Consider the following 26,826-nt stretch of genomic DNA (forward strand, 5'->3'; position numbering starts at 1 on the left):
CAAGTGCTGGGCACCTTAAGCATCACTGAGGAAATGGAATTATGCTGGCTTCATAGGTGCAGGACACAAGTGTCACTATAGGACACAAAATAACACGACACACACACACTGTTGTTCTCAAGGTAGAACGGGAAGTTTATTTTCTGACTCTTAACATTTTTAGATTTCCAAAAGTGACAGTGGGTTGGAGGGTGAAAGTGCCACCTCTCCAGTGACACTAGACAAACTAACAGTCCATCAAATTTCTCCTCCTCCGTAAAATAATGCAAAACAATAAGTTATTTACAGAAAGTGTGTGAGAAAGGTCATGACAAGAATGTAAACATCAGAAGGCTTAGAACTTAAAAAATCAGGGCGGCACACAAGAGCACTCTGTGGCAAGTAGGTTAGATATTAGGAAATATCTAAAACATCGTCATCCAGAATGTCTTCCCTGGAATGTGATTCCCAGGGCAGTGGTAACAGCACCAAGCCTACCAGAGTTCAAGAAGCATTTGGACAATACTTTTAGGCACACGGTGTGACTCTTGGGGTGGTCCTTGGCAGGGCCAGGAGTTGGATTTTGATGATCCTTGTAGGTCCCTTCCAGCTCAGGATATTCTATGATTCTAAGTGCCTGGCTGCTAGTAACTTTACTGGGGGCTTCAGGAAGTGAAAAAGGATTGAGCTGGCAGCTGGAGGACAATGCCTTTACAGAACCAGCAGTCATTCTGCACTAAATCCACCTGCCATTAATTTTTATATATTGCTTTGAGTAGGGTCAGACCCATTGTGTTTTTACTATTTGCATCAAATATATTTCTTTTAAATAGTACCAGTTTTTCTTCATATTAGCTTGGAAATAAGTTTCTGATGAAGCAAGTTTTTTCAATCATTTCAGCCATCCTGGACTTAAACCTCTCTGACTAAAATGAGATAGAAACTGATGCAGAGATACTTTCTCATTTGCTTGCTTGTCTCCTTGTAACTTAGCCTTCCTCAGGCCATGTAGATTAGATACTTTCCTTTCCCAGCTGGTCCCCTATTCCCATCACTCACATTTTCCATATGTGTGTATGTTTACTTTATTCCTTCCGTGCAAATCCTCCCATCCTCTGTTGTGGCATCTTTGTTCTGTGTGTTCTTACGAAGAATGAAACTTAGTTTGTAGTATCTTAATGCAAAATATCTTAATACAAAAGACGGTTACCTGTGCCTGAACTATAAAAAATGCTTTCTCATTTTGATCCAATGTGAAGCACAAGTGTATGTTCTTGTTAAATCAGGGTAATAGGGCACATATGGAACTTTTGAACCTACTAGAAGATTCTTATCTTCTACCTATACATTAAAATAAAATTGGCTTTATTCTCAGCTGTGAAACACTTCCGGCTCTTGTGTATAAAAGCATTCTGGATTTGAAACATTGATCTACAATCATTTAGGGGCAGATACAGAAGCCAGGGCAGGGAAGGCTATGAAATTCTGATTCCATTGTATGTAATGAGTTGTGTAGCCTCTGAAATGTCTATATTTGAGTTTTGTTTGAATTTGAACTGAAAACCCGCTCAGAGTAGGGGATCCATGTTTTTACAATGCAGAAGGTGGGGCAGTGTATCTTCTGTCTCTAGAGTGTAACAAGAGAGGATACACAGTATTCAATTAAACACTTTTAACAAGAGAGAATGCCTTATCTCTGACTGGCTTTTTCTCATCAGTTCATGGCATAGCTTGGCAACTTCACAGGCATAAGATCTTGCTTACAAAAACACTTCCTGAACTTGTGGAGCTGTTGCTTACTGGCTGTATGCTTCTCTTAAAAAAATAAAAAATCAGTATCCTTGATATTCTGATGAGTGACTTCATATCTTACCTTTTAAACCCTTGCTTTTTCTCCTCACCTCTGTACTTCCCACCATGTCACTTACTCATGTATTCCATTAAAGTGTAAACTGGGGGTAGGGCAAAAGCTGTGACTAGGGAGGGAGAAAAATCCACATTCTAAATTTTATTAGGTAGCTCAGAAGTGCCCTCAGGTAATTCAAACTTAGGTTCTTCAGAAAGCCAAAGCACACAAAGCTAAGGTGCACTCTAGCCCTGGGACAGAGGAATTAAGCATGTATGTGTGACATAAGGAAGGTGGGTAGCAAAGAGCTGACTCATCCTTTTTCTGTAGACTGCTCTTTTAATTCAAAGAAATAGAAAGCAGAGGATGAGCAATGTGATTTTTCAAATGTGATTTTAGAGGAGACGGGCTTGTGATTGGTGAGAGCTTTTTCCTCAAGACCTGAACTTTGAAGGGCTGGAATTAGTGTGTCTTGGCTTTGTGAAATCTAGTTCACAAGTACTTGGCTCCTTGATTATGCAATTTTAAAAGTTTCTGTAAATTCAGTGGAATTACAGTAGTGAAGATGCATATGGGTCTCTAGTTTCATCAGTGTGCTGAAATACACTGGTCTGGTTTAAGGCAGGAATTACTGGATGGGATTTCAGAACCAGTGGGTATTAATTCACATCTCATTACAGCTGATGGGAAAGTTCTTGTTGAATTTGGTGGAAATACAGCTGAAGCCAGTGCTGGATGCTACAGTATATCCTGCCCAAGAGTTCTCTAGAATTTGGAAAGTAGAGGCAAATGTCCTTTTCTGAGATAATTTGTAAGGCAAACCTGTCATAATGAAAATTTTTTTGGGAGATTCACAAAATGTGACATTGGGCATGGAGGAGAGAAATGAAAAGTCAGTGGTACTTGTCTGTCTGTAGGTAGAAATCAGTCTTGCCTCATTAAGAGATGCTAGAAAAAAATCTTGGGAAGTCAGCCTATCTAGACAGTTGAAGCTTGAATTGTATTATTAGGTTTTCCTTCTCCTTCATCTATGCACAATACAAAAATTATAGTGGGAAATGAAAGCTGCTTCTCTCGAAACATTTTTAATTTGAGTCAAAGACATCTATTTCTATATAGAAATTCACATTAGGTCTTCATGATGTGTTTGCTATTATCGTTCGAACTTCTGTGTTTCCCTGATGCTTGAATAAAGAGGAAGAAAGTTTTTTAGCTAAACAACCTTAATGCCAATGAGATGCTTCCTTTCTTCTATATGTGGCTGCAAATATAATGATGTTTATTATGGGGTGGTCAGTAGAAAACAGAAATCCTAAATTATTCTAATCACTGTATCCAAAGATAAAAATATCAAATAAATAATGGCCTTGTTGAAATGTCTTGAACCTAAGCATTAAATTATTAAGAGGCAAAAAGTTGAATTTTGGACAGTCATGCAAAAGAAATGAATTAATTTTTTTGGCCATATAAGAAGATTTCAGAGTTTCCTATTAAAATATTATTCCTTTTGGCTGCTTCTGATTGCAGACTTTTGAAGCCTTCTAAAAGTACTTAAATCCTAAACTCTGTTGAACTGATTGCCTCTATGCATTGTAAGAATGCGTCACATCAAGTGCCTACCAAAGTAACTATCAGGCCTCGGAGATCTACTACAACGAGTCTGCTAAATTCACAGTGACTGGAGTAGTGTTCATGAGGGTTGACATTGTTTTGAAGGTCCACTTTTTTTTCCTGTTGCTGATCTATTTGATGTTACACAGGTTATTTGGATCAACTTTTAAATTTTTTCACATACATGAGAGAAACATGAGTGGCTTACATGAGTGGCTGACAAATGACTAAACCCTCACTGCGTGTGAATCCCATATCTTGTGAATTGAGATAAGACAGAAGAATGGGAATAAGACAGAAAGGAGCTTATCAGAGGAAAATCCCTGTTAATGCTAACAGCCACATGCAAAACATGGTCATTGCTTCCCTCTCCTTAATTCTCAAGATGCCTTGGAGCAGACTGGTGCTGTTACAAATCCCTCTGTTCACCTGAAAACAGATGATTCTACACAACCATCTCATCAACCAACAACTCCAGCACAACCATTTTTGTGCAAGATGTCTGAGTGCCAGAAGCATCAGCTGAATTATTCAAGATTCTGATGCTATGCTCTGAATGCAAAAGAGCTGCCAAGGTCTTGCTTTGAAGCATATACTACAAACTTCCTTATATACTTTTTAACAAGCCTAAAAGGCTTTGTGCCCAAGGACTTACTAGCTGCGAAAGAAAGTCTCATGCCGAATTTGCATATATGTGCATTATTTTGACTAACATGGGATTTTGGGCACAGGACTTCTCTGTTTCTTTCCCTTCATGAATATATATATAATTTGGGTTATCTATTACATGTAAAGATCAGTTTTTATCTCTAAAGAGCATCTTGCTGGGTACTTAAGAGGTTGAAACAATCTCCTCTTCTTTCAAGTGTAGATTAGCATTCCAATTACAATCTCAGATATGAGGTTTTAATGGTTTTAAGGGATTAGTAATAGGATATGGAGATTTTTCCTTGCAGCATGTAGATTCATTTAGGGTGCTTTCCTCTAGCAAATAAACTTGTTGTTTGGTGATTTCCATTGAGTTTGTGTTTCAAGAGTGACCCTGTTATGAAAAACAGCCTAAGTCTTTCTTTAGAAGACCCTATGGCAAGACTAAGGATTGAGTTAGTGAGGGTGGTTGAATGCCTGTTTTTTTTTGAGTTGTTTCATGGAGTCCATAAGAGAAACACCATAACTTACTATTACACAGTACAAAGATGATGTTAGGACCAGCAATGATGTCCAGTGTTGTTCACAGGCTGCTGTTCTGACACTTTATGATAGAATAAAATGCTTTTAAATGAGCGTCTTGATATATGTAAGAGTAACAGCCATCTTTTAGGCAGAAAATTATTGGTGCATAAGAAAACAGAAGCTTTGTCTCAGAGCTTGGTGAATAAACGAGTTCAAGACTCAGTAAGATGTGTTTTGAGTTGTGTTCCTGCTGCCATGTTTGAGTGCAGGGTTGTGCACTTTTCCAGGTGATGGAGTTTTACTGCCAGTCCTGTGAGACAGCCATGTGCCGGGAGTGCACCGAGGGAGAACATGCAGAGCATCCCACGGTACCACTCAAGGATGTGGTGGAACAACACAAGGCTTCCCTGCAAGTCCAATTGGATGCTGTCAACAAAAGGTATGGAGACTCCACTGACTGTTTTCCATTTTCAGTTTTATCACTGGTTTCCTGTGCTGACTGAGATAGATGTTTTAAAATGCTGGTTCCATGGGTATTTACCTAGGAAATGGGGATAGTGAGGCTGGCATAAGGACAAAAAATCCATTGAGTGGGATGTACTGAGGGGTTAGAAAAAGAGCAAAAGATTTCTATCTGTCTTTTCCAAATCAGAAGCCATTAGAAATGCAAGTGTTGTGCAAAGAAGGGGCATAAAATGCTAAGGAGGAAACTACTGTCCAGTCATGAATTTAATGGTAGTTAAATAATGCTGGTTGTTAAAAAAACTACCACTATGGTGGCAAAATGGCTCAAAAGAAAAAAAAAAGAAAAAGTGGGATAAATCCAGTTATATCTTCTCGAGCAGAAATACAGCATAAAGGACAGAGGATCCAAGGACTCATTGTTGGCAATGCCTAAAGTCTAATGGATTTGCACAGGGGAGGACTGTGACTTAGCCTTATTTTATCAGACCAGACCCACTGTGTGGTTATAAAAGGAATGAACTTACTTCTGGGAAATGACCAAATTTAAAGACAGCCTGCTGATGAGAGGGTTTAATCAAAAGATACCAGGGCAAGGGCCAGTGGTTAATGACTCTTTGTAATTTAATTCCTCCCTCAGGCTTCCAGAGATTGACTCAGCACTACATTTTATATCTGAAATCATACACCAGTTAACCAACCAAAAGGCTAGCATCGTAGATGACATTCATTCCACTTTTGATGAACTCCAGAAGACTCTAAATGTGCGAAAGAGCGTGCTGCTCATGGAGCTGGAAGTGAATTATGGCCTTAAACACAAAGTAAGATGCATGTTTTGTTTCAATGAGAAGCTGTTTAATCAGCCAGTTTTTACAAATGATGCAGGACACCGGTTTGACAAATCATGAGATCCAGAGAACTTTGTTTTCCTAAAATCAGGTGCTGCAGAGCCTCGCTTGTGGTTGCTCAGCTGTATAAGATGGGCAGGAAGATACAGGCCAAACAATTTATCCTTATGAGCATGAAGATAAAGGCCAAACAATTTATCCTGAAGAACTGAGGAAGGCTACCTGTTTTGCTTCAAAGCATTGTTTTCCTTTCCAGTGCTTGGTAACCTATTTCATGTTAGATGTCACCTGTTGGAATATAGAAAGATTAGAGGGACATCTTACTTTCTTAGGGGAATGAGGAGAGTAACAGATTGCAGAGCTGTATTCATTCTTTTACTTCCTATCTGGATGATTGATTCTGGGGGTTTTCCCCCTGTATTGTAGACCAAGCTTCGGAGGAAGAAAACAGAAACCTGTTTTTTTACAAAGGAAAGCCTGTAGCCTGGTGGGTAGAGATTTTGTTGAGGATTAATAGGTCTGAATCAGGATAATTAATGAATTTAGTCCTTATTTTCCTGTGCATCAGTTCTCTGCTTTATAGAGAAAGATTTCTCCATGAAAGTTGTCTTTAAAAGAAAATACCATCAATAACTGGAGTTTCAAGAGTGCCATTACTGAGCAGCTTGAGCATCTCCAGATGTCTGAAGTGGAGGAATGCTGCATTTCTGGATGTAGAATAGGCTTGAAAACATCATTAGAAAGGTGCTGAACTGCTGAGCCTGTGGAAATGGAGGAATTCTAACATATGCACAAGATACATACTTTTAGGAGCATAGGGAGCCCAGAAACATTGGGGCACAGAATTTAGTAATCTCCAGAGCTAAGCAGCAGCTTACAGAAGTTTGGACATCAATATTGTCAACTTAGATCACAGGTTCATCTGAGTGTATTCAAGATGTCACACTTCCATATCAAGCAAATATATTCTGTATCTCTACAAAGTCTACACAAAATAGAATATGGTGTGAAATTATTTTATTGCTGTTTAAAGAGCTTTAATATATTTTAATAACTGTGAGCATTAGAGAATCAAATTTTTATTAAGTTGTACATAAGCAGTAAAAGAGGCATCTACCCTGTTTGTATAAAAACCCCCAACTGAAATTGGATTTTACTTTTGAATGACTAGTAGTCCTGCAAAATACAATAATTCTGATCATATACTTTTTAAAAAATGAAAAAATTAAAGGGCTATCCTTTGCTAAGAAAATGTTGGGAGTTCAGTTTGTTGTCCAATGGACTAAAAGAGTGTAAGATGTGAAATATTCTATGTGCATTTTAAATATTATTTATGTTAGGATTTAATATTTTCCATTATTGTAATGAAAGAAAACTGTCTTAAGAAAGTATTGATTTTAAAACATAGCTGGAAATTGTCTTTTTAGTTTGTGGCCTGTTATCTGAAGCATATGGGGTTTCATCATCCTGGGACCTTGTTGGCTATGCTCTCTTTTAACTTATGTCTTTGAAGGAAGACCAAGCAGATTAGGAATGCCTTGTAATGCATCCTGAGAAGTTTCTATGTGCCAAGAAAAGCAGATGACTTGAAATTTCAGAGTAGTCTTGAAATTTGTTCATTCTAAAAGATTTTGTGTTGCTATCACTTTCCTATATCAGTAACACATGAGCCTGGATTTTCTCCAGTGGATGAAAAGCTTAAAGCTTTGGAAAATTCAGAAAAAATACCTTTAAAATTCACTGTCATTACATAGTATGTCTCAGCAAGGGAAGAATATTTCATAGAATATTTCAATAAATACATCCAGTCTTTAAGTTTACTTTACATCAATTGAAATGTTTCAAAAATATTTAGTTTACAGCGATGGTCAACAAAATAACTTCTCTAATCCACTGTCTTGTCTGTGCCATAGTTCTTCTATGTAGGAAAAACATAGCAACTGTGTGACTGGATACTTTCATTTGGGGATTTTATCAGTGGAGATTGTGGGGGGCAGCTGCAATTTTATCTTGACTATCATGAATGTCTCTGCTAGGTTGTTATATTTCAGGGAACTGTTTCCAATTCATTGCAAAATTGGGGTTTTTTAAAAAATTGTTAGTCCTGTTCCCAGCCCACACCTAGTAATTTTGAGGTCAACACTGTTTTAAGGATTTTAGACTGAGGGCCAGAACTGACCCTATAATAGAAGCTCTTTCATAGTCTTAAATATTGAGTGGTCGCTTGCTGCCCACCAACATTTTTGGCTACTCAATCCAACTCTTTCCACATTTTGTAGATTCTCCTTTCCTGCCTGCTGAAAGGGAGGAATCAATTTACCTTCTGCTAGGGAGATTTTTCCTTTCTTCACTTATGTAGTTCCGGAATCCCTCTTTTCCTCAGGATGGATGTGCATCCAGGTCTTGAGGCCTTCTTGTCCATCTCCATAGAGGATTAACCCCCAGATTCCCTTGGCTGTGAGGAAACAGTATCAAGAAGTTTCTTGCAGCCTCTCTTATTAATGGACCTGATGACTCCAAAATATCTCTGCTTCTGTGAACATAATTTAGTTCCAGTAATTGTCTCATTAACTGTGACTGCTGAGAGTTAGATGGAGCAGGGTTCAAACTTCTACATTTGTTGCAGGGCTTTTGCTCAAAAAATACCAAAACTGAACAACAACAACCCAAAACAAAACAGAAAAAAAACCAAAACAAAACCAAAAAAACCAAAATCGAACAAAACAAGATAGGTGGGGCAATAATTCAATCTAGTGTGACAGTAGGTCTGTAAAGTCTTGAATCCCCAAACCAGGGTATTTTTTTTGGGTTGCAGCATTGTATTTCAAATACAGGTTGGTGATCAGTGTGCTACTTCTTCTAAAATGAATGTTTAAATTAAACTCTAAAATAAGACCTTATAAATTTGGTGCCTACAAAGACCTTTAGATGCTGCATCTTCCTGGGATAGCTCTTGTAACATGATGCTAATCTGTGTTTGGTAATGCACACAGGTCCTCCAGGCACAGCTGGATACCTTACTAGAAGGACAGGAAAGCATTAAAAGCTGCAGCAACTTTACAGCCCAAGCCCTCAACCATGGCACTGAAACAGAAGTGCTGCTGGTGAAGAAGCAGATGAGTGACAAGCTGAACGAACTGGCCGAGCGGGACTTCCCGCTGCAGCCCCGAGAAAACGATCAGTTGGACTTTATAGTGGAAACGGAAGGCCTGAAGAAGTCCATTCACAACCTGGGGACTATTTTAACCACCAACGCTGTTGCCTCTGAAACAGTTGCCACCGGTGAGGGACTGAGGCAGACCGTGATTGGACAGCCCATGTCCGTTACCATCACAACCAAGGACAAGGATGGGGAGCTCTGTAAATCTGGGAATGCTTACCTCACTGCTGAACTGAGCACGCCTGATGGGAGCGTAGCGGATGGCGAAATACTTGACAACAAAAACGGCACTTACGAATTTTTATATACTGTTCAGAAAGAAGGGGACTTCACTTTGTCACTGAGACTTTATGATCAACATATCAAGGGCAGCCCGTTCAAACTTAAAGTGGTCAGGTCAGCAGATGTGTCTCCTACCACTGAAGGGGTTAAGAGACGTGTTAAATCTCCAGGCAGTGGTCATGTGAAGCAGAAAGCTGTGAAAAGACCTGCGAGCATGTACAGCACTGGCAAAAGGAAAGAGAATCCCATTGAAGACGATTTGATCTTCAGAATAGGTAGGTGATTTGGCTGCCTGTTGACATACTTAAAAATAGTTCAGGGAAACTGAATGAAAAAGTTTAGTTATTGTACAGCTAAAGCTGTAAGTAGAGCAACCTGATAATACCATTAGACCTCTTGACTTTTGTTTATATCTACATTTTGGAAGTACACACTTCGAAAATAGTTTGCAGCAAATATTCTATTGGGATTTCAGTTGAGAAATGCATACATTTGGTTTGGGATATTTTAAAAATTGTTAGTATTCATATTACAAAACTTTTGATACGGATTAAAGTAATTTCAGCTTCGGTATCCTTTGATTCTAGTGAGCATTTCTGGCTCCGCTGACAAATAGTGATACAGTTTTGTTGGTAGTGGTGCTGTTTGTTAGGTGTTTTTTTTTTTAACTACTCTCTCTAACACACCATAGATTCTAGAAGTCTTAAATGTTTTCCAGGAAGTGCAGAGCCTTTTAGTTCTGTTGTGATGCAGACATGACCATGTGCTTTATTTCTGAGTTCTACCTTCTCCCCTTCTTCACCACTCAAAACAGGAAGATGTATTTCATTAGAACAGGAGCTATGCAATTTCAGAGCTTTTGCTCCATGAAATCTCTTGGAGTGTCCACATTTGGGATATATGGATCACTATTTTATAGAAAAAACAGAGCTGAGAGTAATATTTTGTGTTCAGTTTTCAGCCACTCATTTCACAGAGTGACTACATAGAGATATTCCTCTGGGCTTCTGTGGGCTTATGTATGCATTGTCTGAAAGGTCACAGCTGTAATGCTCTAGGGTTTTACATTCTTCCAAAATATGCAAAATTATTGAGACAGGTAAAACTGATGTTTTCACAAGGATTGCTTTCATGGAGTTAATTTACTTCTAGTTTCAGCTCACTTTAAAAAGTTAAGGTTTGGTTCATTTGTTGATGTGGTAATGTAAAGCTTATCACTGTTCTCCAACACTACTGTGCATCTCTGTTTTGAACACATTGTTGAATTTCTCCGATGGCTCTTGCCAAATCTGGATCTGTATTTCTAGCTGGCTAAGATAAATCTGCTATTTGGCCTGCCAGAAGCTCGTACAGCTGTGTTGGAGATTCACACTGTAATATTCCTCTGGGCATCCAAGTCAGTGGAGTGTGCTGTTGTATGTATGCTGATGTATGGGCTTTTATGCACAAGTAAATTGATCAGCTGCTAGCAGGGGATTGTTCTCCTGCTAGTATTAACAAGAGATAGCATTAATACAACATTAGTGCATTTTGTTCATGGGTGTGTGTGCATTGTATCTTCTGCCAATGCTGTGTTATTTGTGGCTTTTAAAATGCCATGTGGATCTCTTCAGACATTCCAAGGTCAAATTATTGACTATACATTCATACATTTGTGTAATTTATTATTTACAAGAGCAGAGTATTTTCTGCATTCTCTTTTTCTCTCTCAATAATTTATATCCTGAACTTATTATTCTTTTTAAACAGGTGTAATCTCTAAGAGTGTGTCCATGCAGATCTGTGTAGGATGTCCTTAGTCTAGACAAATGCAAACAAGAATGTTCTTAAGATAATCTAGAAAATAATTGTTGCCCAATGGATTTGCTGCCTCTACAACTACAGCTGGTAGGAAGCACTAAAGTGAGAAGGAAGTCTTTCTTTCATTACCCTACTTTTGTGCCTTAGCCACGTGCTGAGCAGAGGTGAGGGGTGTTCACAGTGTCATTCCACCAGTGCCACTTCCACCTCCCCTGGTAAATCTCTTCCATGTCCTTCAAAGAAGGGTTGAGAGGCATGGTTGTCATCAGCAGCTCTGTCCACGATCCCATCTTGTGTTCTAGCTCTGCCATGTTGCACACTGTGTGTATTTTTTCCCTTCTGGCACTTTTCGCGACTGGGTTCTTTGACACCATTTAGCAGTAGTGGTGCTATTTCCCACTTTAACTGCTTTTTTCTCTTCATTTACTTATATTTGGAATTGGCATCAGATACAGCCAGATGGAGAGTTGGCCCTCTGCTAGAAAGTTCAATTTTCCAATCTTCCTTTTCCTCAGACTGTTTAGTTGTCTGTTCAGTCATGTAACTGAGCATCTAAGTTTAGCTGGTACGTTAACGTGGAAAAAAAAATTGCCTTTAACAGAACTTCTGTCAGCCTCCTTACTAAGTGTGAATGTCATCTTCTGGTCTGTTAAAAATGCTGAAAGCAAATAGAAGCCTTACTGTGAATTTATTCCACATTTAAAAAAAAAATCACCAAGAAGGTCTATGTAATCATAGCTTTAGAGCAGTTTAAAAGCAGGCTTAGAGGGAGAAAAGGGATTCTTGATCGGGCATTTCACAGAATCATGAAAGAAATAAGGTTGGAAGGGCCCACACTGGGTCATCTGGTCCAGCCTTCCTGCTGTAGAAGTAGGAATGCCTAGTAATGGGAAAATAGACTTTCCTTTTCCTATTTATTAGCTTCAATCCCTCTGATGCTCATTGTGAGCTCTACGGGGTTGTGATGGTCAGTGTGGAATTTTGCCAGACCTCCATTGCATTGCATTGCAGTCATACCTGTATTGGACAGGGAGGGAAGAGCTCTGGATACCACATTGCTGGCAAAGCCCCCAGCATAATTCTGATGTGCTGACAACAGGGACCTGGCCTGGATTTGGCTCTTGTTATTTGAGGTTTGGCTGCTGTGGCAGCAAAGAATTTCTGATTTGTGCTTACCCCTAGGTTTGTGCACACCTGTCTGTTGTGACAGAGGCTCTGCTGCAGGAGCAGGGCTTGGAGGTGATCTTGGCCAAGCTTTTAGGGGGGCAGATAATTTATAAATCAAATTAACACAAACCAGTCCATCTTCACTACCAACAGTGTGCGGGCATATCTGCCAGAGTTCCTACTGAATTATTAATTCCTCTTTAAAGGTTATAAACAATGTGCCTTCAACAACAGACTGACTTATTTTAAAACTTATTTGGGAACTTGAATTAGAAAGTTATTTCTAATAAGAATCACACTGGTTATTTGGGACCTTGAATTAGAAAGACTGACATTCATTGTACAGCAAACACGTAGGGTTAACAATTCAATGCAGCTTTACTACAGAGAATTTTGTGCTTCAGCTGCATCTATTATGAGAGGGAACATCACAGCCTCATAATGTGTAAGATTTGACTAAATATCTTTGGGCACTCTGAGGAAAAAAAGAAAACTCCTTGATGCCTGTCTATGTATCCATGTATCCATGCTGTTTAGTTTTGCCCTTTTTTTTTTCCTGGACCACATAGGAAAGAGTACAAGAAGAATTACTTGAAGTGCTGTAGGCAGGAAAGAAATGGTTCCTACACAACAGGTTATGGCCACTCACAACCTCTTAAGTCTTCCCAATAATCTGTAATATTTCTGCAGTTTGATTTTGTCTCTCTGAATCTATTCCCTACCTGCTGGAGGCACTGACATGTTTTTCTTTGTGTTTTAGGAAGCTGGGGAATCTAGGTTAGCAAGCAGGGGGATTGTTATTCATATTAGTAAAACTTGGAAAGCAGAAAACACTCTTTCTCTTACTATGAGCATCAAAAAGATACATTATACAAGTTTGTTCAGATTCCCAGGACTTAAAGAGCAGATTCTTATTACAGTTACGTGATCTTATTTTTAACATCTCCTGTCAGTGTTAATGGGCTTTTAGATTATTTTTTCCTTCTTTTTGGTGAGATTCAGTATAACATCTATTGCTCAAGATTAAAAGATTGGAAGTATGAAGCATTTTATGTGTGCTAAAATCATCTTGAGCAGAAAATGCACACTTTCTCTGTTGCAAGCTAAATTAATTGTTTTGTGCAGGCTATGTTCAGTAATTCCAGAAGGAATTAGATATGGTTAAAACAAATCTGATCATTACCTGTATACAAAAATGGCATAAAAGTAGATATTCCACAGGCCACAGATCTGTTTCCCAATAACTGGGTTCAGTCTTCTCCTTTTGAAATCTCTGTTTTTCCCAGTCCCCAGCAGCTTGCAGTAAAAATCTCTGTCTTTTCCTCCTTTGTGCCCTGCGTAGCTCAGAACAGCAGGGAGATAAAGCTGGGAAATGATGGGCATAAAAAATGCAGGCTTTCATCTGTTAACCAGGCTGCTTGGGAAGCTCTGGATGAGGTTCCTACTGGTTCCAGCCCTGTGCAATTGAAATGTTGGTGCCTCCCTAGGCTAAGGAGAGGTGGGTGACTGCCCATGATGGAGAGAAGACAAAACATGAAATGCCTTGATACAGAGGAGTAGTATCTTGCAGTAAAAGATTTGCTGAAGACTCTCTCTTGGGCAGGTATGTTCATAAGGAAGGAATTTCTACTTACAGAGGAGAGCTATCATCCTTAGGTACTACAGAGTCAGTAGCAAAAGCCTGCTTTTCCAGAGGCTGACATGCTTTCCTACAGGCTTTCCTCTCATCATCTGAAATGCTTGTGCTTGGCTTCAGATCTCTGCTGGCATAGTGAATTATTCAAAATGGAAAGTTCAAAGTTATCTGATTTCCTCTTGAACATACATTAGGAAGTAAGCTTTCTTCTGCAGAGGAATTTTTGCCATTGCAGAGGGGACTGTCCAAGGGCCTGTATGCAGATTAGGAGCTAGGTAATAGGTTTAATAGCTGCAAAGGGCTAGTTACAAGGACATTGCATGGAGCTGAACTTCATCTACACACTGTGCTAATATATTGCTATTTCTTAAACTTACTGTGAAATGTGACTGACATTCCTGGGTAATTTCTTCTGTTTTTCCTTTGATGTATATTTACAAGGTTCCACTGAAGAACGCTCTGAGTAGCTTTTTATATAGGTGTCTCTTATCTTTAAAAACAAAATTCCTTGACTTTGAAGAACATTTTTCTAAGGCTAAAGAGCATACATTCCATAAAGATTGTGTTAGTTAGTTCCAGATGCTCTAGCTTATGCCTCCTCTTTTCTAACAAATGTTTCCCCTTTACTCTCAGTAGTAAAAGGAATGTTTCTCTCTTTTCATCCATTCTCTTTGGCTAAGAAGCAAGAAGGAAACTTATCATTAGCATATGGTGGAAAAAAAATTGCTGCATGCATCCCTCAGGCACTGCTTATTAAAAGAATAAACAGAAATGGCTGAAGTATGGGTAATGTAATTGGTATGTAACTCACTATTCCCTGAATATGTACTTTTCCCTTGCAGTACAAAAACTGAGAAGCATTTGCCTTGTTTTAGAGGATGAAATGGGTGGAGTTGAAGAAAATAAGTCTTGAAACAAAGGAACATTCCTGCAGCATTGAGTGCAGAGAAATTAAATGTTACTTGTTAGCTAGTGACAGGAAATATGCATCCCACAGCCATCACCACAGAAGAAAGAAGGGTTGTTACAAGCATTCACATCCCTGATGAAAGCTAAATACAAATTAGAGCTGATATATATGTCTTAAATTAGGCATCACAGTCAGAACAGTTTGAATCACTGCACTCCAGAATATTTTGGACTGACTAAAATGAAATACAAGTTTTTCAGTTAAAGCCATATATTGGAACCAATTAATGCCAGATACACAGCCAGTGAATGCTTGTAAAAATATTTCCCCAGGAAAAACAGCACTGTATCCATGTCTTGGAAAGGACAGCGTATAGAGTTGGTGGTTGTTTGCTGAGCTTTTTTTGTTTTGTTTCAGGATTCCTTCATTTATTATGAATATCTTTGGGGTCCAAGATCATAGCTGGAGTATTTTCTAAGGACCCCTGAGCCTCCTTTACAAACAAATTAGGAATTTGGTTCCTGTTCCTGTGTTCCAGGTGTAATTTGGACCAGCCACTTTGGAGCTATCTTTTAAAGACACCAGTTTGCTCTGTGATTCCCCTTGCAATGTCTCAGAATAAGCATCTAATAAACCACCTAAACTTAATGAACTTTTGTGGAAAATTGACATTTTACAACTCCTTATCACCTTAAGCCACTGGGCAAAAGACTTAGTGTTCTATGTAACACACAAATGCGTTTATCCTGGGTTAAAATGAGACTTGTGTGTGTGGGGACACTGCTTTATTAGAACAATCCAAGGTCTCTCCAGAAGCATTCAGTCTCCAGGTGTTGGTCTTCATTGGCCTACAAGTCCCATTTGTAGTTTCAAAGTTCTTCAACTGCATTTTCCTGCTAAGGGAATCTTTGAAGCCTGTGACCACAAACTATATATGAGAGAATAGGAAACATCACTGTCTTGAAACAGCTCCATCCAAAGTGCTATGTTCTATCCCACCTTTGTGATTTCACTAAGGAGACTTAGCTAAAACTGTGTCATCTGTCCAGGTTCTTATCTTAGCCCCACTCTGTATGTTCCCATGTACTCACCTTTTCAGTAGAATAAAAATCTGCAGTTTAAAAAAGTCCATTGCTTATGTAAAAACCTTTTACTGTTTCCCTCATGCAAGAGGCAATTTGTGAGCACTGATTTAGGAAGGCTGAAGAGGCAATTAATGCCTCTAATGGGGGCTTGGGTGACACATGCTAAAGAGTGAGAACGGTCCCTTAACCAATCCTGTCTTGTCAGTAGAGTTGTGTATCTGTTACTGAGAGGGTTCTTTGAAGTTGTAGCAGTGAGAAGAACTTTTCAAAATAAAAATCCTTTGATCAGAAATGTAATAATTGCATGTGTTGGCATTTGGGTCCTAACTGATTAGTCCTGTCTAACCTGATTTCTTATGTGACTTGTGTTCAATTTTAGGCACCAAAGGAAGAAACAAAGGGGAATTTACAAATCTTCAAGGTGTAGCTGCATCTACAAATGGAAAAATATTAATAGCAGACAGTAACAACCAGTGTGTGCAGGTATGAGAATATTTCAGTGTTTTTCTCCTTGCCCTCACACCTCTCCCTTTTTTGTAGTCTCAGAAAGACACGTTTTGTACAATTCAGTCAGATGTAGAAAATACAAGATAAACTTAATTTATTATCCATTTACTTTCCATCTTCTTGACCTGCAGCTATCTTTTTCAGATCTATACTATATTTGGTATATCATCAGAGTTTATTTCCCTTCCTTATGATTTGGCAATGAATGAAAAAATAAATTGTGCAATAATCTGGAAAAATGCCCTTCTATAAACATAATTTTACATTGTAAATTTTATTACTCTCATGTTTTCAAATGTAAATCTAGAGCATGGTGCCACAAATATAATTTTTTAAGAAGTACAAATAGATAAAAAAGCATATAGATATCATTTTCAAGTGGCTTTTAGTCTACTTAACTGACTTCTCTTTCTGATATCATAATCAAATCTTTTCTGTGGTAGCACCCTGACACCCATAATTTCTTGGCTTCTGTAAAGAAATGTGAAAATCAAGCTAAATTTTTTCTTTTGCTTATATTTTTCTTTTGCTTATATATTGCTATAATTTTTCTTTTGCCATCTATCTTTTTTACCATTACCAATTTGTCAGCACTCTCCAGGCTGCCCATGTGGTAGCAATGAACACGGCAGCAGCAGCAGCGTGTCACTTGCTCTTGTATGGGAGAACCAGCAAGCCACATGCTGTGAGAACTCATTTCCAGGCTTTCTCAAAGAGACAGAATCAAATATTCATCAGCACCCTCATGCTTTGTAATATGCAGCCTCTTCAGAGGAACTTCAGTGTCTAGTTACCTGGCTTGGGGACACAACCAGTGGACATATTCCTGTGGTTTCTACAGACTTATCACTCAGTGCCTCATTTCTAGTAAGGGAATAATACCATTCCCTCCCCATTGGGAGACATATTGTGAAGCTAATTAATTAATGTTTGTGAAGTACTTCGAGTTCACTGAAAAAACAGTGCAATGAGATTTTCTTTTTTTTTTTGAAACTAGGGTCTTCTAAAATTAGATATATCACTTTCAAATATGGACTGTGTAAAAGTGGTTCACATTCCCAACTCTCTTCCTGATTATAGTTCTGATTAGTGACTTGCTAAAATCTAAGCTCCAAGAAATGGGTGATGGTCATATGTGGACATAATTTTAAAATTCCTGTTTTCTATTACAGATATTTTCCAATGATGGTCAGTTCAAAAGCCGTTTTGGCATACGAGGAAGGTCTCCTGGCCAGCTGCAGCGGCCAACAGGAGTGGCTGTGCATCCCAGTGGTGACATCATTATTGCAGACTATGATAACAAATGGGTTAGCATATTCTCATCAGATGGAAAATTTAAGGTACGAGTTACTATGTGAACTCTCCTGAGATTTCTTGGTCTTACAAAGGAATGCAAAGTAACATTATTTTTCAAGAAACTACATCATTTGGCTGTAGCTTAGTCTAAATTCCATTGTTGTGATGTGGAAACCCCTGGCCCAGCCACATGGTATAATTAATAGGAGGAGATCACAGCAGTAATGCTAATGTTACACCAAGCAGAGACAACATGTTCCATCCTGGGTGCTTAGATGCCTTTCTATAACGTATGGTTGAGGACAGCAAGTGCCAGCAAGGCTCGTTGGACTAGCTCAACAACCTTCACATCATTAGTACTCTGTACAGAAGGGTGTGTGCAGATACGTGTAGGCACACAGACAAAGACAAAATCTTATGAAGCTCTTCAGTGACATATGGAGGAGGAAAAGAAGGTAGCAGTCTGATGATGACTTCCTCTTTTATTCCATACTTCTCAGCAAATATAGTGTATAATTTATGTATGATCCTGTTGGTAATCAAAGCAAGGAAGGGTAACCCAGGGTGTTGTTTCAGTGCTATAGCATAAACAGTTGTCCTAGTTGGTTGTGCACTGAAAAAACTGAAAGACAGTAATGATGTTATAGGTTTCAGAAATCAGAAAGTCTAAGGAAAACAACTTAATATTTTCATAGCAACTCTGATCCCTTTAATGGGAATAAAATAAGGCCGCAGCTACTACACTACATTGATGATTTCCAACTTGCAACATTTATTTTGCTTGGGTTCAGGTGCAGTTCTAGAGATAATTAAAGGTTTCCTCTACTTGGTGCTGTTCTCTGAATGCATGATACCAAGTGTGGTGATACACATTAGAGAGAGCCACCTCTGGCAGAGGTTAGCTGTACTCACTGGTCATAGGGATAATAGACCTGCAGGGAAATTTCTACCATAGTTACCAAGTTCTGGAGTCCTGCATTGGGCAGGTATGGCCTGTTTGGCTAATCTTCTGGCAGCCTAGTGGCCAAAAAGCTCAGGTTCTGAGCTGCTCATGTGTGCAGCAAGAAATTACCTTTCTCTGAGAGTAGTCTTTGCAAAGTGACAAATGCAAATAGGCAATTGTACTTGCGTAGTCCTCAGTGACCTCCATTTGAGAAAGTGATGTGTACACTTCTAGAAGAATCCAGATCATGTATAGACTTCAAGCTAAAGCAAAACAATACTAAAATGCAGTGCAAGTGTTAAAAAAATACAAATTGTTTGCATTTGCAGAGAGGATGTGATTTTAGTTGTCAAGTAATTTTGAAAACTTACAGCCACACAGGAAAACCTTGGTTTTGGCTGAAGTTCTTAAATGAAATGAAAACACCAAAACAAACCCAAAGAAATATGTAATGTAGTTAAGAATCTAAATATTCTGATTATCCTAGGTGTGTTTTAAATAATTATTAACAGCATTAATGTGAACTGGACACAGAACATGGAGGGCTTGTTTTCCTGCCTTCTTAAAATATGCTGTAAATCCAGCATTTTGGATGGTGCCAGCTCTGGAGGGAAAAGCTCTGGAGAAGCCAGGACACTATGTGTGATATACTACCAGCAGGGAAATAGGTATTGGAAAAAATTAATTATTAATGTAGTTCCTCTGATGCGAAGCCTACGTTTGTTTTCAGTCAGTGTTTTCACTGGATTGCAAAAAAAATGCAAAAGCTGTGTGATGTTGGCAGTGTTTGTGTGGTTAATGCAAATTAATGCATCGGACTTCTTAGCTCTTGGGACTAGAATGATTAAATGAGAGATGTAACATCAATCGTATAAAATACTATTTTTAGATTGAATGCAATAAACCATATTTATGAGAGGAGAAATAAATGTTTGTAGAAGTATTTTTTTATACATAAGCACATAAGTGCAGGATCTCGGTGGAGAGCAGGTGGCAGAGCATGTGCATGGGAACGAGGCAGTGGGAACACTGGGATGGAGACACGGATGGGCACTGGGCACAGGGCCACACTGAGGAGCTGTAATGGGAGTAGGGGGTCCTGTATTGGTGCAGCACTGGTTCAGGGGATCATGTACTGTACAGTGTAGCTGGAGAGCTGTGCTAGGGAGGAGGGGTGCAGGTGGGGTGAGCACAGGGCCTGGGGGAACTGTGGGGGGACACACACAGGGCTGGGAGATGATGCTCACCAAGGGTGAGGCTGTGATATGGGACAGTCAGTGCCATGAAGGGAAGGGACTTGTCTTGGGCATGATGGTGTAGGACTGGGAGTTGGACTCGATGATCCTTATGGGTCCCTTCCAGCTCAGGATATCATTCTATAATGGGGTTAAATAAAATCTAATGGAAGGACAGAACATAGATGTAACAGATCTAGCCTGTGGGAATCTGGGCAAAGCCTTGTAATTTTTTGTGTGTTGGCAGAGGTAATTCTTACAGGGGCCTTGTCAGATTAAATTGGGCAGCACTTGCTAAAATAACAGAGAGAGAGAAAGGGATAATGGCATTTGCCTTCAAAGGACTGTGCCTGCAAGTCATTGTGTAAGACCTCTGATGCAGGTGGCCTGCTAGTTGTTAACTCAGCAATATCAGGGGGCTGTTTTGAGCTTAATCTAACTATTTTTGATGTTGTCCCCTTCGTTCTGTATTTACTTACACTCACTCTCCCTTAGTGGAATTTTAATAGTCATGTGAGCAATAAGGCAAATTTCCCTGGAGCCAGGCCCAGGCATGTCCCTGATTACAACACTGGACTGACTCCCCTTGGCAACCTCCACTGCCAGGCAGAAAAGTGTCACCTTCCTCAGTTCTGGCAGCAACAAAGACAGAGTTCTGTTTTCTCAAGGCTGTAAAACTTACACAAATACAGAGGCGGGCAAACTCTAATCTAAGGTTGCACCAAAACATGAGCTTCTGCACATGAACAGCTGTACTAACCTGGATATGATAAAGACTCAGATTGGGTTTTAGGATTTGGGGCTTCTATTTCTGGCTGTGCCACAGATCTCATGGGTGATTAGTGATCTTCCATTTCACTTCCCTGTGCTTTATTTTCTTCATCTGTAAAAGGCAGATGAGGAAAATAACAATAATAATTGTTATTTTGTTTCATAATAATGAAGCAGATAACAGTGTGTCAAGTAGTCTGAAATTGCTAAGAAAGCTGTTGCAGCAGATACAGCACTAGGCTAAGGAGAGAGGGCATGGTGAAGCAGCTGTACCAGTTCCTCACCAAGTGGTGTTCAAACCTAGTGAAGGAACTGGACAACAGAGCCAAGAGAATGATTCATGTTCCTCTGAAGATTGTTTTCTTTTTAGTCTTGAAGAGCTGGATATAAGATGACAAGCTTGTTATCAACCAAATGGGGCTCTGCAAGTTAGGTTAAGATCAAGTTTAGATAAGTGGGAAAAGATTAGAGGAAATATTTTATATGTCAGACTTCTACCTTGTCTCACTAGTAGAATTAAGGAAAGAGCTGTCTGAAGCTGATTGCATGTACAATGGGAATGGGTGGTATGGTTAAATGGTCACAGTTGAATTTGGACAGTCAGATGAATGATAAATCAACTTATTGTGTGATACTGCAATGTGACAAAGCTCTATCTCCTTAATCGAGAAGTTCTCAAACAGGAAAAGATGGTTTGTTGAAAGTTTTTTATTAATCCCTGACAATCTTGAACCTTTCAAACAGCAACAAGAATGGTAAAGTTAAACTTAGCTCTAACACGCTTACTTCTACAGTGGAAAAGTATTCATAAATTTTTATGTAGGCTGATTGGATTTTTTGGGGAGTTTTTTTGGTTCTTTTTTTTTTTTTTTTTTTACCTCTAGGAATATCCCACAGTAGAATATTTTCCAACCTCATAGGGTGACTTTATAAACACATGTTTGAAAACCAGTCTAAATTCCTAAGAGCCTATAAAATAAGGGACATAATGTCCATGACTGAATTAAATTAAACACATTATTTGTATTAAGGGTTTACATGATTCATTGTACTGTATTCATTTCTAATGGAGAAAAAGCCTGAAAATACTTCCATTCATACACTTAATGGGAGTACTGGGTTTCATAATGTTCTGTTCTAAATAATCAAACCTATAATTCTAGGAAATTTTCTGAAATAAAAATATACAAAGAATATGTTCAGCTAGATCCAGTAATGTGTCATCAGCATATTTTGATCTAAACTGGGAACAGATTTTTTAGTAAAAAGCATTGCAAACTCTAGCTGGGCATACTTTATTGCTGCTTGCAAATTATATTTTAAACCTGGCCCAAGAATAGTGATTTTTATTACTCTTCTCAGCACTGAGTGCCCATTAATGTAGTATGTGATTTATTTGTTATATTTTTCCATATGTGTTTATGGGCAGGAAGACACTGTACTCATGAGTCTGAGTCATTTTCCATAGGAATCCTGGAAAGATGGTAAGGAGGTGGTGCAATGCTCAAGCAGACAACCACATGGGCAACACAAAGGAAAGAGGAGAATATTATTTAATCACCCCAAAGGAAATACATCTACAGATTTGCATTTGATTTATGGTTTTGCTGCTTTGTTGTTATGCAAATTGAATACATTTTGTAGGTCTGCTGATATCTTTCCCCTGGTGAACACAAAATAAATTTTAATAGTTTTTCCTGGGGATATTTTAGCATGATTCAATTAGGTAGATTTTGCCTAAATATTTTGCAGTTTATAACAGTATATGTACATGAACATAAAACTGACACAAGATCATTGCAAGTTGGCTAAGCATAGTCTTGAAGCTGCAAGATTTGCGCTCTGGAATTTTCTTTACTGGAGACTGAAAAAGCTTGTGTAGTGGCTTGGTAGCAGCCATCCTCAGGGTTCTCAAGTGGCTTTATTTTAGGATCATTCCTATTTTTTACTTGCAACCCCACCTACAAGAATGTACCATGCAATAGGAGCAAGAGACTTACTAAGGATAGGGGAGCTCCTTCTGTTTGCTTTGAAAACATCAGGGACATGAGAAAAATGAGTTAGGCAATGGATTTTCTCAATGCCTTGTAATCTGTCCTACTGCTACTCACCAATTGCAGGAGGGAGGGGAGAGTGGCAGAGAAGTCAGAAGTAGATGTGGTAGTTGTGAACATGGTTTAATGGTAAATATGACAGTGTTAGGTTAATGCTTGGATTCAATCCTAGAGGACTTTTCCAACTGAAATGATTCTATGACTCCCAGCATTGCTTGTTCTAGGGGGTGATCTGTCTCACCCTGCAAAGGCAGTGAGGTGAAAGATGGCCTTGTTTCATAAATAAGATGAATATCTTAGTATATATTTCATTTAAATTGCAATGCAAACAGAAATGTATGTTCTTCACCAAGATATGAATTTCAGTTTGTAGGATGTGTCTGTCACAAATCACTATACAATCTGAAAGTCCTGGAACCCATAATTTCAACAAAGCCCCTCCACTGGATTGTCTGTCCAGTACAGACTTTTGAAACCAGCTTTCAAATCTGTCCATCAATTCAAAAAAAGGTCTATAAGCAGGATGCAAGTTGCTCCATTCCAACACAAACAATTGAATATTTACAACCTTTTTTAACTGAAAGATCAAAACCCAACTGATTTTATGTAGATTAAAACAGTTTCTAGAATCCCAGCCTAAAAAAAATCGGAATGGTGAAAAATGGAAAATGGATTGTGACGTGATCCTAAGTCTTCTTGGGTATATGCCCAGGTAGCTCATGGATTCTTTGAAGGCTTGGTCTCAATTTCTGCTTGCTCTGTTGCTTAGATCCTCTTTTAAGAATCCCTTCTTTTTAAACCTACTAAAGCATGCTTCTGGCATTTTTGGATTTGACAGCTCTCTAGGCATTCCAAATAATTTACTGTTATGAGATCCATCTCATCTCCACTGAACGTTTTTCCAGTGAAATATTGTATACAATTCCCCTCCTGTTGCTGATTATGCTGGCAGATGGTTTTGGTAGTCACATGGCCTATTTAAAATGATGGAAATAATTTTATTTACCTAAGACAGGAACAAGTTTTGATTTGTTTAGTGTTTCAAAGATTACTTCATTTGCTGTTTGGCAACATAATCCTGTCCCCTTTGCAGTTTTCAGCTGACACTTCATGTGTCTAAGCAGCAAGTGAAGCAATCTCATGTGGAATCTGGTGGAAGATAGAGGTTAGCCTGAGCCTTATCTCTGCTCAAATTCTTTCTGAGAGTCCTCAGAAGGTGCTGGTGTCTTACTAACCCAAGAAAGGCAAGAGAGGACATCATAGCCTATATCCCACCCAGCCCTGATGCTCCAAAAACTCTGACTTCTTTGATGCAGGCAGTGATAAAGATGTCTCCTATCTATCCAAGGTGGTTGTTGGACTCAGGAGCAGCGCACAATAGGAGACAAAAGTCCTTTCTGCCTGTCTGCCTATCCTGCTGCTACCCTAATGCTGGATACACAGACATTTCTGACAGGTTTATCAAGTCATATGAATTTCTTATGAGTTATATATTTGGACTCAGTTGCTGAGGTGGCAGATTTTTCAGTCTAGAAAAGACATACAGAAAGCAGACTTTATTTTCAGCTGAAGAAAAAAAATTATGAAGTACATAGTAAGAGCTGATAAAAACTATTGCTTCCAACTTTTGATGAAAAAAAGCCTCTTCATTCTGCTCTGTGCCTGTAATACAATCTTTAAACTGTACTAATTTCTATCATGCCAACATATTTTTCTGTTTTGTGTTTCCCCTTTTAGGCCAAAATTGGGTCTGGAAAGCTCATGGGCCCTAAAGGTGTTTCAGTGGATCGTAATGGACACATCATTGTAGTGGACAATAAAGCATGCTGTGTCTTCATCTTCCAGCCAAATGGGAAAATAGTCACCAGGTTCGGAAGTCGAGGAAATGGTGACAAGCAGTTTGCAGGTACACTTGATGGTAATATGTAAATCCCCTTTTCTTGCCTCTTCTGCTCACATTTGCATGATGTTTGAGCATGTTGAAGATGCTGTATCCTACCCCTTTATCCTCCAGGGGAGAGGTTCTGCTAGACCTACAGCTCCTATTTGCTTGATTGGTCAGGCAGACTGCAACATCTGTTCTGCAAATGTAACTGTAACCAGATTGTTTCATCTACCTCCCTATGCCTGGAAACATTTCAGATCAGTGACCCAAGAAAGACTGATCTTTACTAGCATTTTATAAGTGCTTTGTAATTGCCACATTAAGCTGCTCAGCACAATCAACTCAGATGCTGTGCTTTGTGTTTCCAATCATCAGACACACAAAACCCAATGCCTAAAGTGGTATCTCTTAGAAAATGAGTGTAATTGGGTAGGGTTAAGATTGAGATCAGGAAGGCAGAGTTATGGAACTGCCAATGTAAGCTTGAGGAAATTGCCATTTATACTCAACTGACTGCTTGCACATGCTGTCTTTCAAGTAGAACATTCATTAAAGTTTAAAAAACAGAACAACTCCACTGTTATATTTTAAGTGAATAGCTGTTCTTTCAAAATTTGAAATGAAAATGCCAAATTAGGTATGCAGGTCATTTTACAAGTCTTGGGTCATCTTTAGTATGTAGTTTCATTGGGCTGATGTTTTGACTGGTTCATGGTGAAAGAGAGGAATAGCATCAATGTGTTTTTATCCTAAGATCTCTTGCAATGTGTTATGGCATAGCTTGGGCTCTAACACAGCTAAATTTTCTGGGTATCTCAATTTATTTTCATTCAAAAATTTGCAAAAACACTTCCTGAAAATAAGTAGGCAAATACTTCCTAACAGTTCATTTGAGAAATATATCACCTGTTCTTGCTGATAGGCTACAGAAAACAGGAAAATTGTCAACACTTTAATGTTTTCAATAGAAAAATTTTCACTTTTTTATACTTTACCCTGATATACTGTAAAAACTGAAACTGAGTTCTGTTCTGTTTAATAATTCAAAATAGCACCAAGTGTTTTAATTTAGGTACTTGCCTACTAGTTTTCAAGCTACCATTTGTTTTTTACTCAAATTTGCACACATATTTCAATACACAATGTAAAGCAAAAAATGCCCTTATTTCCCTGGCAGTGGTCTTCTAAGTGGCTTTGTTATTTATCCTAAAACTTGTTAGCTCAAATGCTTGTAAGATGCAAGCACACAGAGCATAAAATATTTCACTTAAGAATTAGCAGGAACATTTCTGATAACAATTTTCAGTGTATACACAACTTTATGCTTAAGCATTTCATGTTTTGTCTTGTTAATAAGCCCATGAATCTCTGCATAGTCCTATGTATACAAGGGAGGGAGAAATCAACAATGCTTATTGGTAACAATAGCTGACAACTGGTTGAAAAAGAAATTATTTGTGCTTACAAAAAGCATGCTGAACTTTTAAAGAAACAATGAAGTAAAATTGCTCTTAACTTGAAATTGGTATTCCCACTTGGACTACTATTGCTCAGAAGCCAAACATAATATGCTGGCAGGCTGATTTTTTTTTTCTTTTTAAATTTAACCATATTTTTTATTTTAATGGTATTACTGTTTTGTTCTTCTTCTTTTTCTGCATTTCAGGTCCTCATTTTGCAGCTGTAAACAGCAACAATGAAATCATCATTACAGATTTTCATAACCATTCTGTCAAGGTACTGTCAATGGCAACTTGGAAAGTTGCCACTTTAATTTTATTATGATACTTTCCTGGGGAAAACAATGTATTATTAAAACCAAAGAGATCACACTCCATACAGGGAGCTCTGCTATAGGGACAGCACTTTCAGAGAACTTTGCATGCAGTGCATTCCTTAGTGAAGCTATAGCCCATTGCCTTTGGTGTCACTATAATGGTGTCTAATACCATTGCTTAAACATAAATAAATAATTTCAACTTATTTTTAGTAGCCTTCTGCCAAACCTGTTACTGACTGTGTGTTCTGTCTTCTTTTAAAAGACTGGCCTTTGAATTTCCCAGTAAAAGCTTTCCACATTTCTAGTTGTAAAATTATAACTAAGTAAAGACACATGACAGTCTTTAAATTACATACCTATAACCTTTAAGATTTCTGGACCCATTTTACAACCTGA

General features: G+C 38.5%; 1 protein-coding gene across 16 annotated transcripts in view; it reads left to right on the forward strand.

The window, feature by feature from the left end:
- TRIM2 (tripartite motif containing 2) overlaps positions 1 to 26,826 on the forward strand; it is a 125,671-nt gene that overhangs the window by 91,341 nt on the left and 7,504 nt on the right. For 15 of the 16 annotated variants that reach the window (XM_050973613.1, XM_018926694.3, XM_030239299.2 and 12 more), the window contains 7 exons: positions 4,897 to 5,048; positions 5,712 to 5,892; positions 8,913 to 9,636; positions 16,339 to 16,442; positions 17,639 to 17,806; positions 24,503 to 24,683; positions 26,317 to 26,387. In XM_050973613.1, coding sequence (XP_050829570.1) covers positions 4,897 to 5,048; positions 5,712 to 5,892; positions 8,913 to 9,636; positions 16,339 to 16,442; positions 17,639 to 17,806; positions 24,503 to 24,683; positions 26,317 to 26,387 — 1,581 coding nt within the window. The remainder of the gene's footprint in view (positions 1 to 4,896; positions 5,049 to 5,711; positions 5,893 to 8,912; positions 9,637 to 16,338; positions 16,443 to 17,638; positions 17,807 to 24,502; positions 24,684 to 26,316; positions 26,388 to 26,826) is intronic. The other variant, XM_050973618.1, reaches the window with a different exon arrangement.

This window comes from Serinus canaria, chromosome 4, assembly GCF_022539315.1.
Source record: "Serinus canaria isolate serCan28SL12 chromosome 4, serCan2020, whole genome shotgun sequence".
NCBI lineage: Eukaryota > Metazoa > Chordata > Aves > Passeriformes > Fringillidae > Serinus > Serinus canaria.